At 29.7% G+C, this 15,504-nt stretch overlaps 1 protein-coding gene across 1 annotated transcript in view; it reads left to right on the forward strand.

The window, feature by feature from the left end:
• Positions 1–15,504, forward strand: part of LOC142322061 (STAM-binding protein) — a 47,291-nt gene that overhangs the window by 3,444 nt on the left and 28,343 nt on the right. The window contains exons 3-5 of the mRNA XM_075360698.1: positions 11,702–11,870; positions 13,461–13,702; positions 15,314–15,497. Coding sequence (XP_075216813.1) covers positions 11,702–11,870; positions 13,461–13,702; positions 15,314–15,497 — 595 coding nt within the window. The remainder of the gene's footprint in view (positions 1–11,701; positions 11,871–13,460; positions 13,703–15,313; positions 15,498–15,504) is intronic.

Genomic DNA, 15,504 nt, shown 5'->3' on the forward strand with positions numbered 1-15,504 from the left:
TAATTTTTCGTTCCAGTGAGATGTTACTACTTCTTTTAAGTTACTGAGAACAGTCGCATTCATTAACTTTTTCATCTGTAACAAATTATAGTATGATTAATATAATCCTTACTATATGGAAAATAATGTTGATTAAATGAAGAATTTAAGAAACAAACTTCAACTGAAATTGGTTATAATATTAGGGAAAAATAATTATGTATCAATAATATTGAGACAGATTATTTTCACATTCCTTTAAATTATAAATTTAAAAAATATATAAAATCTGCCTTTAAAGTTTACAAAAAAAAAAAGAAATAATATCAATAAATCAAATTCTAATATTAATAATAAAGCAGGTTTTATGAAATAGGATATTGAGCAACATTATAAGAAAATTTTTTTAGGAATGACAACAAAATTAAAAAATAATGGTATCAAAAATATTCACAGTTGCATAAATACAGTAGCGGAAAATCTAATTATGCTGATCACGTTGTAAAACATGAAAGAAGTAAGCAAACTGTCTCATGACATCAAGTTCTGTCCAACCCAGATTGCTGGAAGAAGAAGAGGAATCTGCACAATCTAGATTCCCTATCCTTTCTTTGTCTTACAATTACTGTTCAGGTAACCACCTGCAGACATCTCACACAACTCCCTCCACGAAAGGAGTGCATTGGAACCTTCATAAAACTAGGGTCCCATCAGATGTATTCCTGCTAGACCGAAAGGCTTTCACTGGATGGACTGAAGGAGAATCGTGTCAGGAAAAGAATGCAAATATCTTGCTAATCTCCCAAGTAATAAGCCAAGTAAAATACTTAGAAAACACAAATTACAAAGGATCAGAATGCAGTCCCAATCTCAATCCATCTTAAACTAAAAAAAATAAATATTTACTGCCACCAAAAGATAAGTACCTGCCAGATAAGTAGATTGACCTAGCAGGAAGGGATTGATGTTCAAGTTCTGGAATGTTGTAAATGCCTTCCATTGTAAAAAAAAATGTGATGTGGACACCATATGACTTCCTTGTACACTTCTATTTCCTGTTTAGCCTTTGGAATATCTGAATTAGTGTTCAGATATTACTTCAGAGGATGAATGAGGATGATATCTATGAGTGTAAATGAAGTGTAGTCTTGTACAGTCACAGTTCGACCATTCCCGAGATGTGTGGTTAATTGAAACCCAACCACCAAAGAACACCGGTATCCACGATCTAGTATTCAAATCCGTATAAAAGTAACTGCCTTTACTAGGACTTGAATGCTGGAACTCTTTACTTCCAAATCAGCTGATTTGGGAAGACACTTCACCACTAGACCCACCTGGTGGGTTTCCTTGTACCCCTATTAAATTACATATAAAATTTTTTGCTACACTTCATTTAAACTTATTTCATTTGAAAGTGAGATATGTCCTCCTCCAATTCTTTACTGATGTAGACAGTTATAAAATTGTTGATATATTACTTTTTGTCAACATTAAATATTTATACAGTTAATAATTCAACAATCTTACATGAAATACTAGGATAGAGGAAAAGTCCCTTTATTAATCATATAACTAGATGAGACTAGAAGATACGAAGTATTATTCGTATCTTCGTGAGTTGCTAACAAAAGTTTCAGATTTCTGGTGTGTTGTATAAATAAAAGTTAATAATTAAATTATTTTGGTTAGTGAACTCCTGCATACTGGTTACAAATGTTAATTTTGACCTTACGGTGTAAAATATTCAGTTTTTATTATTGGATTATTTGGTAAATAATCAAAAATGAAAAAGAAACAATCATACAGGAAAAAGAAAGACAACATGAAGAAATGTACTTTAAAAAACAACAAGAAGATGAATATGAAGAGGAAGAAAATGTTAAGAATCAGGGAAGAATAAAAAAATTAAGAGAGAATGATGAATATAAAGAGAGAGAAGATTTGAAAAATAGAGAACGTGTACACAAATAAAGATCAGAAAAATTATATCCAATCAAAGAGCGATTAAATGTTTGGCAACGAAAAACAAATAAATGAAATGATGATCAAATCCGACTTAGAGAGAATATTTTCCGACAATATCAGAGAAGTAATGACCTAAAAGATAAGAATTTTTTGCAATTTATTAAAGATCGGGCATGTGATGCCATACGTATATATATTTTTCTTTGAGGGTCTATTTTACAGTCATTCTGTAGTTAACTTTAATGTAGATAAAATTAAGCAGAAATTCCAGAATAATTAAATAAAATTAAAGTAGAAAATCCAAAAATAATACGATTCTAAATTATAATTATCAATTAATATTAATCAAGATGTTTCATCAAATCTATTACATATTGAGATCTGAAAACCGAAATTTTTCACGATAATAATAACTTCCTTTACTTCATACAAAAAAGTAAAAATTAAAGCATAAAAATTTCAGTATTAGAAATCAGGAAAAATATATAAAATTTTTTTTTTGTAAATTATTTACAATTTATTTAAATCTTTTTAAATGTTACCTTTAGGCACAAAAGTTAAAGACCAATTTTTTTATACCAATCTGAATACTTTCCTATTATTGTTATAGTCAAGAAAGTAATAACTAAAAACATATTTGAATTTAGTAAAACTGTCCTTTTTGTTAAACGGTTGAAATAAGGATAAAATGTGTTATAGGAAATGCAGGCTTAATGGACTGGATCCTGTATATCACTGTAGTTAAACAATTCTGTGTACAGCTTCCCTGCTTGCTGTTCACATATTTAGCTGATAATGACTATATCAATTTATTTAAAAGAAAAAAGTAATTTCGGAAGAGCATTGAAACTGGAGACAAACTTGCTTTGAGTAAATTCACAATATTTTATATTGTAGTCAACTCATATTGATACACCCTGGCTTAAATTTGGAGCATTTGCGAGGGTAAATTAAATAAAAACAGTAGCTTTTTTTTTTATAAACTTATTAATTAATAATATACACAATTCTTATGTTCATTTCTCTATATAGTCTCCACAATCTACACACTTTACTCCAATTCTTTACTGATGTAGACAGTTATAAAATTGTTGATATATTACTTTTTGCCAACGATTTAGAAGCTTGAATATTCCTTATTCATAAAAAGTTTGAGGATGAGATGTTAACCAGTTGTACACATGCTTCTTGTTGATGTGTTCATTGTTTTTCCCTCCAAGCGATTCTTTCAAGGGTGCAAACATAAAGTAGTCACAGGGGACAATTCTGGACTGTAGGAAGGGTGGTTGAGGGTTTCCAGTGCATTTTTCCAATTTATCCCTTGTCAAAATCGGAGTGTGCGGCTTGGTGTTTTTATGGAGAAGGATGATATCTCTGATGGGCATACCCCGTCTTTTGTTTCAGTAGGTGACTTTTATTGTAGCTGCTGGCAGTATTAATCTGAATTCACTGTTCGTTGATTGTGGAGAAAACCTATCCTTGAGTAAAAAAAATCGTTACAAGAACTTTTCCGGCTGAGAAACAAGTTTGGCCTTCACTGGGCAGCCCACATCCTTCCTTCGTCTCTCCTCACTTGCCATTTTTCACTTCGGAGTATAATGATGGACCCATGTTCCATCAATGTTATGATGTGCCTCAAAAAATTATACCCTTCAGGCCGAAATTGATTCAGCAGTCTCTCGCAGATCTCCAACCTGACCTGTTTTTGATTTTCAATCAACAACCTTGGAACCCATCAAGCACTAATTTTTGTAATGCCAAAATGATCAGTGATAATGGATTAAGCACTCCCATAGGTGATAACCACTTCTAACTTGATTCTTCAATAGTGAACCGGCGATCACCTTTGATAAGCTCTCAAAAGGCACAAATATTGTCAGTTGTGAAACTTGTCATTGAGGGTTGATCATGACTTTTGTTTTCTACACTTCCTCACTCGCCTTTAAATTGTCTGGCCCACATATATACTTTTTTCTCGAATAGTGTAGTGTATCCAAACTCTACCTTTAAAAGAGTTAAAATTTCCTTAGGTTAACGCCTTCATTAGTTAAACTTTATGATTTTACATTGTGCAACAGATGATGGAATCTTTTGCTCTCATGGCTCTACTGTTGACAAAACCGAGTGGAGGAGCTAACCAAGCTGGTTCCCTCTTTCTAACACACCAAACATTAACCCCTTACTCTGCCATCCAGCTCAGAACTGCTTGGTGCATAGAATAGCAAAATTACTGTTTAAATTTGATCCCCCCTCATAACAATAAAAATAACACTATTACACAATGTTTTCAGTTTAGCTATTAGTTATTTTGGAATAAAATAACAATTATCTGTTTTTTTATTTAGTGTGCAACATTTTGAAATTAATTATTACATCTGTTTGTTTTTATTTTTTGATCTTTGCTATAATGTTTATAATCTGATTATGGTTTTTATAATTATTTAAAAATAATGAAATGTAATTGTACCTTATACATATAAATATTATTTTACATCAATTATTTGTAAAGAATTATTTTTTTTTAATAATTAAGATTGGGGGGTCCCAATAAGAATGCCAGATTTTTATCAGGTGAATAAATTATTTTATTTTCAGGGAATGGCAGTATTTTTATGTCATTACAGACAATACATGTTGCTGTAACTGTTGTAAATAAATAAAAAATTAAAATGAAACTGTATGTGTTTGAACCTAGTAACTTGCTCTGTATCTAGTCACTCTGTTAGTGAAATCTTTGATGATTCTTAGACTTGCTTCTCAGTTTGGTTGATGAGAGACATCAAATTTTCTCCTTGAGGTGTGATGATCCAGGTTTGTGGTTTATTCACATAAATCTGTAATTTCAAAAGAAGTCACATTTTGACTGAGCACATGACCATGACCTTGATGGCCAGTTCTGGTTACCTTTGCATATTTTATTCTGATCAGTACATAATATTACACTGTAAATAGCTCACATTATGTAAAGGTTAATATGTTAAAGGAACTGCTCCATCATTTGCCTGGATTATGGAAAAGTATGGTAAAAGTGGTAAAAGCTTGATGAAACCAGTCTATCCACAGTTAATTATAAAATAAAAATGAGCTGGTATTCGAGTATTAATAATTTAAATTATAAATAAATGTAATAACAGCATATCAAAAGTTTGAAGATGATAATAATTAATAACTTAAATAAATAATTATTAAGAAGGTGAACATAACAATTGTTTTAGCTTTTAAACAAAGATAAAAATTTTTAATTGTCATTATTTAAAAACTCAACCACAAAAAAATGTTTAAAAATGACTTTATAATAAAGATTAAAAGGTTTAAACTTACGGAGAGGATAACTTAAATATGTAGGAATAAATTAAAAGTTTTAATTTGTTAAATATCTGGGTACTTATGTATTAACGCCACCGCAGCAAATCTAACCAAACTTAACCTACGCTCGCTTCGCTCGCTAAAATTGACTAATCAACAGTAATGTTTTGATTATTTAAGTAATAAACAATTAATTAGGTTAGGTTCAGCTCTTGATGATTGCGGTTGTGATTTTCTTGTTTCGAGTATTCGTGGTTATTATTGCAGTTTCGTTAATAGTTCTGTTTCTTTTTCGTTTTGTTGTTCGTTTTTAATTGTTTTGTGATGTTTTTAGTAGTTTTAAATGTTAGATGCTTTAAATATTACCCTGAAATTAAAACCGTGCAGATGGTAGCACAATTTATTCTGATAGTTGGAAAGGTTACCAAACAAATAGAATAGAAATAGAAGGATTCCTACATGATAAAGTTAATCTGATACAGGAGTTTCGGCCCATTTTCCTCTGAAATCCGATTGACTACTTTGTTTTTAAATAAGGTTAGCGAGCGTAGGTTAAGTTTGGTTAGATTTGCTGTGGTGGCGTTAATACGTAAGTACCAATATCTGACTTCACGTTTTATATTTATGGGCTCCAAACAATCATCTGACAGTCTGTTTTTGTAACTTGAAAACATCCTTACTCTTTTGAGGAAGGCCTAAGATATTTTATATGGGATTATATGTAGATGTAATTAATATTTAAGAGAGTGAAAAGCCCTAAGAGGTGGTATATTTCATATGGGATTATATATTGATGTAATTAATATCTAAGGGGGTGAAAAGCTTAGAATTTTGTTAATACACTTCAAAGCAAAGTATTACTGCTTAATTTTGTACAAACTCGATCTGATCTTCGTGATTCTATGTGAGTACCTCAGTACAATGACAGTGGTTTTATTCATATTTAATTTAGACTGCTACCACCCATCTGTTGAATTTTTTGAACTGCTAACATAAAATTCTTTAGTCCTATTAAATAATTATCTTCAGATTTGAGGTTAATCGTTAATAAATTATAATCAGAGCTCTCTTGGAGCGCATCTGCCCTCTACATCTTAAAGTAAGAACTTTCATTTTGTAAATGTATTACATATTGAAAAATGATATTTTTATCTGTTTATTCAATTTCTCAGTAACATAAAAACCAGGTTTTCATCAATAATGCAGAACTAAATCAAATGTTTTTATGAGATCATAGAAATTTTAAAGGGTTTTTTTTTGTTAATCTGAACTGTTTAAAATACATTTCCCATATTGGTAGACAAATTTTTCATAAAACTATGCTAAGGTTTATCAACATATTTTGTCTTTCAAGAAATTAAAACTCTTTCTCACAATTTTTTCAATTACTAAAGAAAATTTGAAGAGTAACAAAATTGCCCTATAACTTTGTAATTGAGAACAATATATTTCTTAAGGAGTGGAATAGCAATGAAAATATTTCATTGCCGAAAGAATTGTTAATTATTTTTATAAGAGGGAAAATAACATAAGTATTTCTTTTTTAATTTAGCAGGAATTTTATCACTAGCCCTTTAGTGCTTTCTCTTTATATATTTTAAATACAAGCTGGTCATCAGTGAGAAATAAAAACAGTAATTCATCAACATAATATTTCAAGATGAACGGTAAGTGACTGCTTGGATTGGTATTATTTAAAATCCTGAAAAAGAATTTATTAATTTTTACTTCTGCCAGAATAGGAAATTCAATAACAAAACAAAGTTGAGTCATTCTGTATTTTTGACAAAGTTATCTGTTTTATTTTACCTCAAAATTGCTTTCACTTTTAATAACTATCTTCATATTTCCTCTTTATTGTTTGAATTAGAAATTAAATTGTCATAATAAGAACCAACAAAAAAAAATCTGAAAAATATTAAGAAAATTTAAAAAATGTAACTTCCCATCTGTGATTTATTGTTAAGGGTCAATCAGTTTCATATCACCTAAAAGTAGTTCTTAGCAGTATAATAGCTGCATAAGTTCATAATATGATGAAATACATTTATGATGTACCACTAAAATTTTATTGTTAAACTATATTCAAGTTAAAATTACACAAATACTAGATTAAAATAAACTCTTTAACATACTTGGCGTATATAGACCTAGAAAAGGCTTTCGATAATGTAGACTGGAATAAAATGTTCAGCATTTAAAAAAAAAAATTAGGGTTCAAATATAGAGATAGAAGAACAATTGCTAACATTTACAGGAACCAAACAGCAACAGTAATAATTGAAGAACATAAGAAAGAAGCTGTTATAAGAAAGGGAATCTGACAAGGATGTTCCCTATCCCCGTTACTTTTTAAAGTTTACATAGAACTAGCAGTTAATGATGTTAAAGAACAATTTAGATTCGGAGTAAAAGTACAAGGTGAAAAGATAAAGATGCTACAATTTGCTGATGATATAGTAATTCTAGCTGAGAGTAAAAAGGATTTAGAAGAAACAATGAACGGCATAGATGAAGTCCTACGCAAGAACTATCGCATGAAAATAAACAAGAACAAAACAAAAGTAATGAAATGTAGTAGAAATAACAAAGATGGACCACTGAATGTGAAAATAGGAGGAGAAAAGATTATGGAGGTAGAAGAATTTTGTTATTTGGGAAGTAAAATTACTAAAGATGGACGAAGCAGGAGCGATATAAAATGCCGAATAGCACAAGCTAAATGAGCCTTCAGTAAGAAATATAATTTGTTTACATCAAAAATGAATTTAAATGTCAGGAAAAGATTTTTGAAAGTGTATGTTTGGAGTGTCGCTTTATATGGAAGTGAAACTTGGACAATCGGAGTATCTGAGAAGAAAAGATTAGAAGCTTTTGAAATGTGGTGCTATAGGAGAATGTTAAAAATCAGATGGGTGGATAAAGTGACAAATGAAGAGGTATTGCGGTAAATAGATGAAGAAAGTAGCATTTGGAAAAATATAGTTAAAAGAAGAGACAGACTTATAGGCCACATACTAAGGCATCCTGGAATAGTCGCTTTAATATTGGAAGGACAGGTAGAAGGGAAAAATTGTGTAGGCAGGCCACGTTTGGAGTATGTAAAACAAATTGTTGGGGATGTAGGATGTAGAGGGTAAACGACTAGCACTAGATAGGGAATCTTGGAGAGCTGCATCAAACCAGTCAAATGACTGAAGACAAAAAAAAAAAAAAATAATATAGTATTATTTTCTTCCAATTGTATGGTGGTATATTATGAGATATTTTTATGACATTCAGAATAGTTTCAACTTTTTTGGATACGCTGAGTTCTGACAATGATTTAAACACTTACTTGGAAAAAGGCTGATAGTCAGATTTATGGTAAATTTCATCAATTAATAACCCAATAGAATTCTGCATTTTGAAGAAATTATTATTACTGCTCAACATAATTTGTACATTCATGTAGAGAATATCAGTCCTAGTGAGTTCAGAAACTGAAGAGGGGATACTAGGTGGGAAACTACATGTTCAGTCATGAGTTTAGGGTGACATGATGCTACTTGAATACATGCAGGTTTGTACATGAACCCACCGGGTTGGTCTAATGGTGAACTTGTTATCGCAAATCAGCTGATTTCAAAGTTGAGAGTTCTAAGGTTCAAATTCTAGTAAAGGCAGTTACTTTTATATGGATTTGAATACTAGATGTTCTTCTCTCTAGTTCTAGATGTTCGGTGTTCTTTGGTGGTTGGGATTAAATTACCTCACATCTCAAGATTGGTCAATTGAGACTGTACAAGACTACACTTCATTTATATTCATACATATCCTCATTCATCGTATGAATGTAATACCTTTTGGTGGTTCTAGATGCTAAACAGATAAAGAAAAAGGTTTGTCAGCTTGTTTATATGATCGTTATGATTGAAATTTATATATTGCCAAGATTTGTATCCTGTTTTGAACTTTACTGTTTAAAAATGTTACTAATACAACAATTTCAATTTTATTCTTTGTTAAACCTTTTGAAATCATGCTAAGAAAATTTTTATTTATCTTTTAAAAATGAAAAAACATCTTAAAAGATATTTCATGTTAATTAACTAAAGTTGACTTTTTACAGTTTTTGTAATATTAAACTTTTAATGACAAAGTTTTATTGAATTTCATAGTTGGTTTTTTTTTTTACAATACATTTATATTAAACAAAATACATTTTGACGTAAGTATAGTGATACATAGTGTATTTTAAGCAGATTAATTTGATTTTTGATTGAACTTTATATGTTTAAAAATAAGGAAGTTTACACAAACTTAAAAAAATGCAAAATTGGCCTACACTTCCATAGTATGGTCACTCAAAAAATTCCAGTCATGGCAAGACTGTGACAAAAAATAGATAAATAGCAACATTTTATTCTTCTACTGTGAGGTTTGAGACGAATAAGTAGTCATGCTGACTCGGGTTGTGTTTGACATAATTAAAAAATTTACCAACTTCTAGAAAGTGTACTTTCTTGTCAAAGTGAACATAAGTTCAATTCACTACAGATCTTTGTGGCAGAGTGGTAGCGTCTTGGTCTTTCATTTGGAGATCGGGTTCATATCCGGTTAGGCATGGCATTTTTCATATGCAAAAATTGTTTTTCATATTTTCAAGCTTACGAGGTGGTATCATAGTAGTTACCATCTAATACAGCTTTTTATTTTTATATGCATCCATTTACCAAGGATAATTTCTTTGAAGTTCTACCGCTTAGATTTGCTAAAGTGGTTTATATAAGGTAAAGTTTGAAATCATTTTGTAACTATTGTTTTACTGTTTATTCAATTTATAATATTTCTGTGGCATGGTGAAAGTTAAATTTGTTATCAATACATTTTAGAAAAAAATTACCAAAATGGATTATATGGATCAGGACAACCCATTTGGTTCAAGTAGCATATTGATTTTTGAATTATGAACAAATTTATGCCAAAAATGTCTGTGAATAAATGTGAGAACTGTTTCGCATTTATTAATGGTTCTGAGTTCTAAGTTATTCAGTTCTGAATTATTAATGGGAAAGAAAATGATTAAAAAAGTAGGTGTGGGGAGAGAACAAATCTACTGAAAATGGAAGTGATTGTGAAGAGGTACATTTTGTTCAGTACAATATGTCTAGTATTGGTATGTGTAAAATTGTTGTATAGCAATATTTAATTTTTGTCGTTTACTTAGAGATCCTGGCAGAAAGTTTGTTAAGCAATAAAATAAATTTCTCTAGATTGCAATCATCTGTTATAAATGAAATATTCTGAAAAAAAAAAACAAGTGTAGATTATTTTAAATGAGTATATTTCTCGCTAAATTCTATTATGAAATAAATTTCTCTAGATTAATTTATTAATGTTTTAATTCTGTTTTTAAATTTTTTTATTCTATTATTTTTTAATACTGTTATAAAAGATCTGACATTCAACATTATATACACATCAAATATTTATTTCAGTTTTTTTTTACTTAAGCAAGAAAGTAATTTTTTTCTTAGAGAGTGAATCCTATATATTTTTGAAATGGTGTTTAGTATAACCATGAATCAGACTAAAACTTAATTATCTCCTACTTATAAGAGTTGTCCATAAGACAACTTTTAAAAAGGTCTTAACTTTTTTCACCAGTTGCTTAATTCGATTCATCTTAGAAAAAAAAGTCGCAACAACTGTTAAAACAGACGTCCTTATAAATACAGTTTATATAAATACTGCATTGAAATAGTGATAATTGATTTTTTTAAAGAAATATGTTCTCATCTCAATTACAGTTAGAAAACCCTATAGTTTTACAGATAATTAGCTGTATTTTATATAATAACAGACTACCTCTGTTCTGTGAACTTGAGTTTTATCAAGGGAAATAAAACTTTCTGAGTAAGGCTTCAAGTGATTAAACTCATCATTGCAAAATCAGCTGATTTTTGAAGTCGAGAGTTTTAAGGTTTCAGTCCTTGCAAAGGCAGTTGCTTTTATATGGATATGAATATTAGACTGTGGATACCGGTGTTCTTTGGTAGTTGGATTTCAACTGACCACAAGTTTCATGAGTGATTGGCCTGAGTTTGTTCAACTGTTCAAGACTACACATTTACCGGTATATTTACAATTGCACTCCAGACTGCGCACAGATGCCTTAGCATCTCTGCAGAGCACTGTTGACATTATGTCACTGTACTGTTACTGTGTAACCTGGTATACATTAATAAATAAAATAATAATAAATTGCTCTTGTAGAGTAACTAAATACTGCAGTGGAAAAGGAATCACATTCTCCTTCCCCTGTCTAAAAGTTTTATCTGACTGATCTTTCATTTGTTCAAAGGAAGATAAAGAGTTATTTTCTATTTTATTTATATATTTTTTATTTTTAATTAATTAATTGTTTGTTATTTCTACTGTAGTAGTTTTATTTTGTATTTTTAAGGTTATTCCTTGAAAAAATAAGAGCACATCCTGAATTTACTACAGTTTCTCCAGAAGTACGTGCAAAAAATCATCAAACAATAAGGGAAGTTCTTCCTAAGGCAGAGAAACTGAAAGTTAGGTTATTGGATCAGTATAAACAAGAATATGAAAGATACCTAAAGGATAAGGTATAGTTGTAGATTTTTTTATAACTTTTTTTATGTACAGCAGTACAGCGGTGTACTTCAGTTAATAATTATTTTCTGTGATTACTGTGTAAAGGAAGAACTTCTTTCTGTCTTTTATTTGATAGTTTGAAGGCGGAGATGTTACATTAGGGGTTCGTTTGATCCTTTTCATTTATTTTATCTTAAATCAATTACTATTCAAAATATCATATCACTGATCCCAACAACACAGGTGACACATCATTATCTTAGTTTAGATATCTATGTTACTTTAAATCACTGATTATTACATTATTATCAAGTTTTCACTGTAAAATAAAAATGTCTCACTTTTCTGAGAAGTGCTGCAGACTTTTAATATTGCTACAGTTTAATTATTCCTGTTTTTATGTGCATAATTGTTATATAAATAAATTTTGTATAGTGTGGTCATTAACCATCAGTAAATTCCAATAGCGTGTAGTTAAATTGCAGACAGTGCTCTAACTTAAGTGATTTGCAAGAACTAATTTATTAAAAGTGGCTTTTGCTATTGGCCTTTATCCTGTTTAATAAATTAAATTTGTCAGGATGTTACTTCCTGAAACATTCTAGGAGTAGCAAAAACATTGAGTTGAAAAGATGAATTTTATTATCATTTTATTCAAAATGTTATAATTTATTACAAATTACTGCCAAATTCCTCTTATAACTGTATTTTTTTTTTTACTACATATTTAACTATTAAAATTAATATTATCATTTTGTAAATAACAATATTAAATTAATGTCAATATAATTTCAGCATTATCAGTTTCTATGTTTATTTGTGTATTTTATGTATCACATTACTAATCTTTGTGACAGAGTCTGCCTTTTGTCAAGATGTTGAATTTGAATCCCAGCCTGGCTTGGCATTTTTTATAATGAACAAAAAATATTTCTTTCATGATTAAGATAATGAAAGGCAACTGTAATTTACTATTAGCTTTTGCCAAAGTTAATATAAATATGTTCCTTGTATCATATTGGAAATGAATATGTACAACTCTTGTACCTTTGGCTTACAGTGGCTTAAAAATATTAAATGAAAAATACACATGCAAACATACAAATTTGAGATTTGTCTTTATCCATAGTAAGTCTTGTTATGAATCTCCTGCAAATAGAAGTCTGCTGTAAATTGAAAAAATCAGCATATCTCTGAAGTTTATTGAGAGTACTTCAAAGGGCAGTTATGATTATTTGAGAGCATGGCATAGATTTGTTGCTTACTTAACTAACTCCCAACTGTGTACTTTCCCAATTATAAATAACCATATCTTTTCTACTTACTGTAATAGAATCTGTTTGTACCAATGTATTACGCACTTAAAGAAAATTTAAAACCTAATTTTTAGTCAGATTGTAAAAGTGTAATGTTTTTATTAAGAAATGTTATTGTACCTTGGTTGATTGTTATTATTTTCTTAAGTTTCTAAATTTTCATGCATGTGTAACGTATGTTTTTTGTAATTCTTCAATACTTAAGTAGTATTTGTTTCTGTTAAATCTATTGCAGCATAGGTAATTTTTATTTGTTTTTATTCATCGTATATGTTTTTTCTTCAGAAAAGAAGAGCTGAACAAGAAAAGTTAAGATTAGAGAAAGAGGTTGAAGAACGAAGGCAGAGACTTGAATCTAGAGGTAACATTGACAGACACTCAGATGATAAGTCCTTAGTGATACAGGAGTGGTCTATTCCTCCAAATAATTTAGTTACTCCAGTTCCTCCTTTACCTGCTGATCTACTATACCCTTCTGATGCGATTGGAAGTTCTACTAAAATTGAAGGAGTTTCTACAAAGGACATGTTAGTAATAATTCTGTGTTATTTTGTAATTATTTGTTATTGAGTGACTGTATTTTCCTGTTTTATTTTTCTACCTAGAGTTGATGGATTATTTCTTTGACTCTATTTATTAAATGGGTAGCATTGGCATGAATTTTAACTTAATATATTATTTTGAAGGAGGGGGACCTAACTTGTTTCTATTGTGTCCTAAACGTACTTGTCATTTTCACAGCAGCGGAATGATATTGGTGTGATGATGAGCAATCTGCAGCAGCAAATTATATTCAGTACTTACATTCCTGTTTGCCACTTATTTCCTGTTATAGACCATAGAAATTAGTGACAGGTGTTTCTTTAGGATTACCCACCAATGCAGATTTCAGAGTTGTTGCACTGTTGTTACTTCTGTTAATAGTATTTTATTAAAACTCAATTTAATGAAATGCAATTCAGAAAGAAGCCTGTGATGCCGATTTCAAGTTTTTTTTTCCAGTGTGTTTATTAACAGCAACTGCGTATGGTATGGCCTGTAGTAACTAATACTTTAGTTGTTTTGTTACTCTTAACTACCTTCAGTACAATTGTTACTGATTACGTGTATGTTCCTTGAAGTTTTATGGTACTTATTTGTTTACACGGTTGTAATATGACCAGCAGCAACTGTTTTATTACACTTATGAGCTAATATTATCTTAATGAGGTATGTGTGTGTGTGTGAGTATGATGCAGGCATGCAGTGAAACTAGTTAACACTTGCGTAATGTCAATTTAAGATATTTTTCATTTTGCATATTTCTGCAATGGCATAAATCATACATCTGTTTATCCCAAGACTTTTTAATAATATTCTTTAGAGCCTAAACTATTAAAATATCCAGCATTGGCCTTTGAAATTTCCAGAAAAACATTTCTGGGCAAAATTGTTATTGTATGAGAAAAGGACTTCTCCCTTTTCTTGTGAAAATAGTTAAATTAATTTGTGGTATTTTGATGTCTGCTTGAACATTGATTCTGGTTATGTTCTGGTTGATTCTAAATGTTCTGTATTAGGACCAAAGACTGAGAAGAATTAGAGAATTATAACATAAGAGATAACATAAGAATGTGTAATAAATAACACATGTTATAAGAATTATAACATAATATAAAATTTCAGACAGGCATATGCAGATATCAGTTTGCAGTTTCTTTATTATAAAATTTCTGATCCGTGTGTTATATAATACTTGCAGTCTCATAAAAAGAGAAAATATGCAAGGTAACACGAAGATGATAACAGATAGAAAAATTATTTGAAACTTAAACATTTTCTATTTCTCAATCATTTAAACCAATTAATTTATTATTTTAAACATTAATCATATAAACTATGTAGAACTTGTGCTAGTTTACTTATTTTAAAAGATTATTTTGTACCAGATTAATGATTAATTTATTGATTTTTTGAATGAAACAGTTTTTACCATTATAATTTTTATCTATTTTAGATTTAATTATTTTTATGTAAAGTTGTTCTTTCTTTTAATTTGTGGTAAATGAAAAATAAATTTGAGTTGTGGCATTTATCCATTTTTGATAATGTTTAACTGTAAAAATAAAAAAAATAAAAATATTTTATTTTATTTACAGTTCTAAGCCTGGTGTGGATCGAAGTAAGAAACCTGGATCATTAATGAGCCCAATGTTTAATGCTACTAAATATTTATTAAGGACCGTTATTGTGCCTGGAAGGTTAATGCAAAAATTTCTTAGTTTAGCATTTCGTAATACTGAACAAAATATTGAAACATGTGGTATTCTAAGTGGAAAACTGGTTAGTA

The sequence above is a fragment of the Lycorma delicatula genome, chromosome 3, assembly GCF_047948215.1.
Source record: "Lycorma delicatula isolate Av1 chromosome 3, ASM4794821v1, whole genome shotgun sequence".
NCBI lineage: Eukaryota > Metazoa > Arthropoda > Insecta > Hemiptera > Fulgoridae > Lycorma > Lycorma delicatula.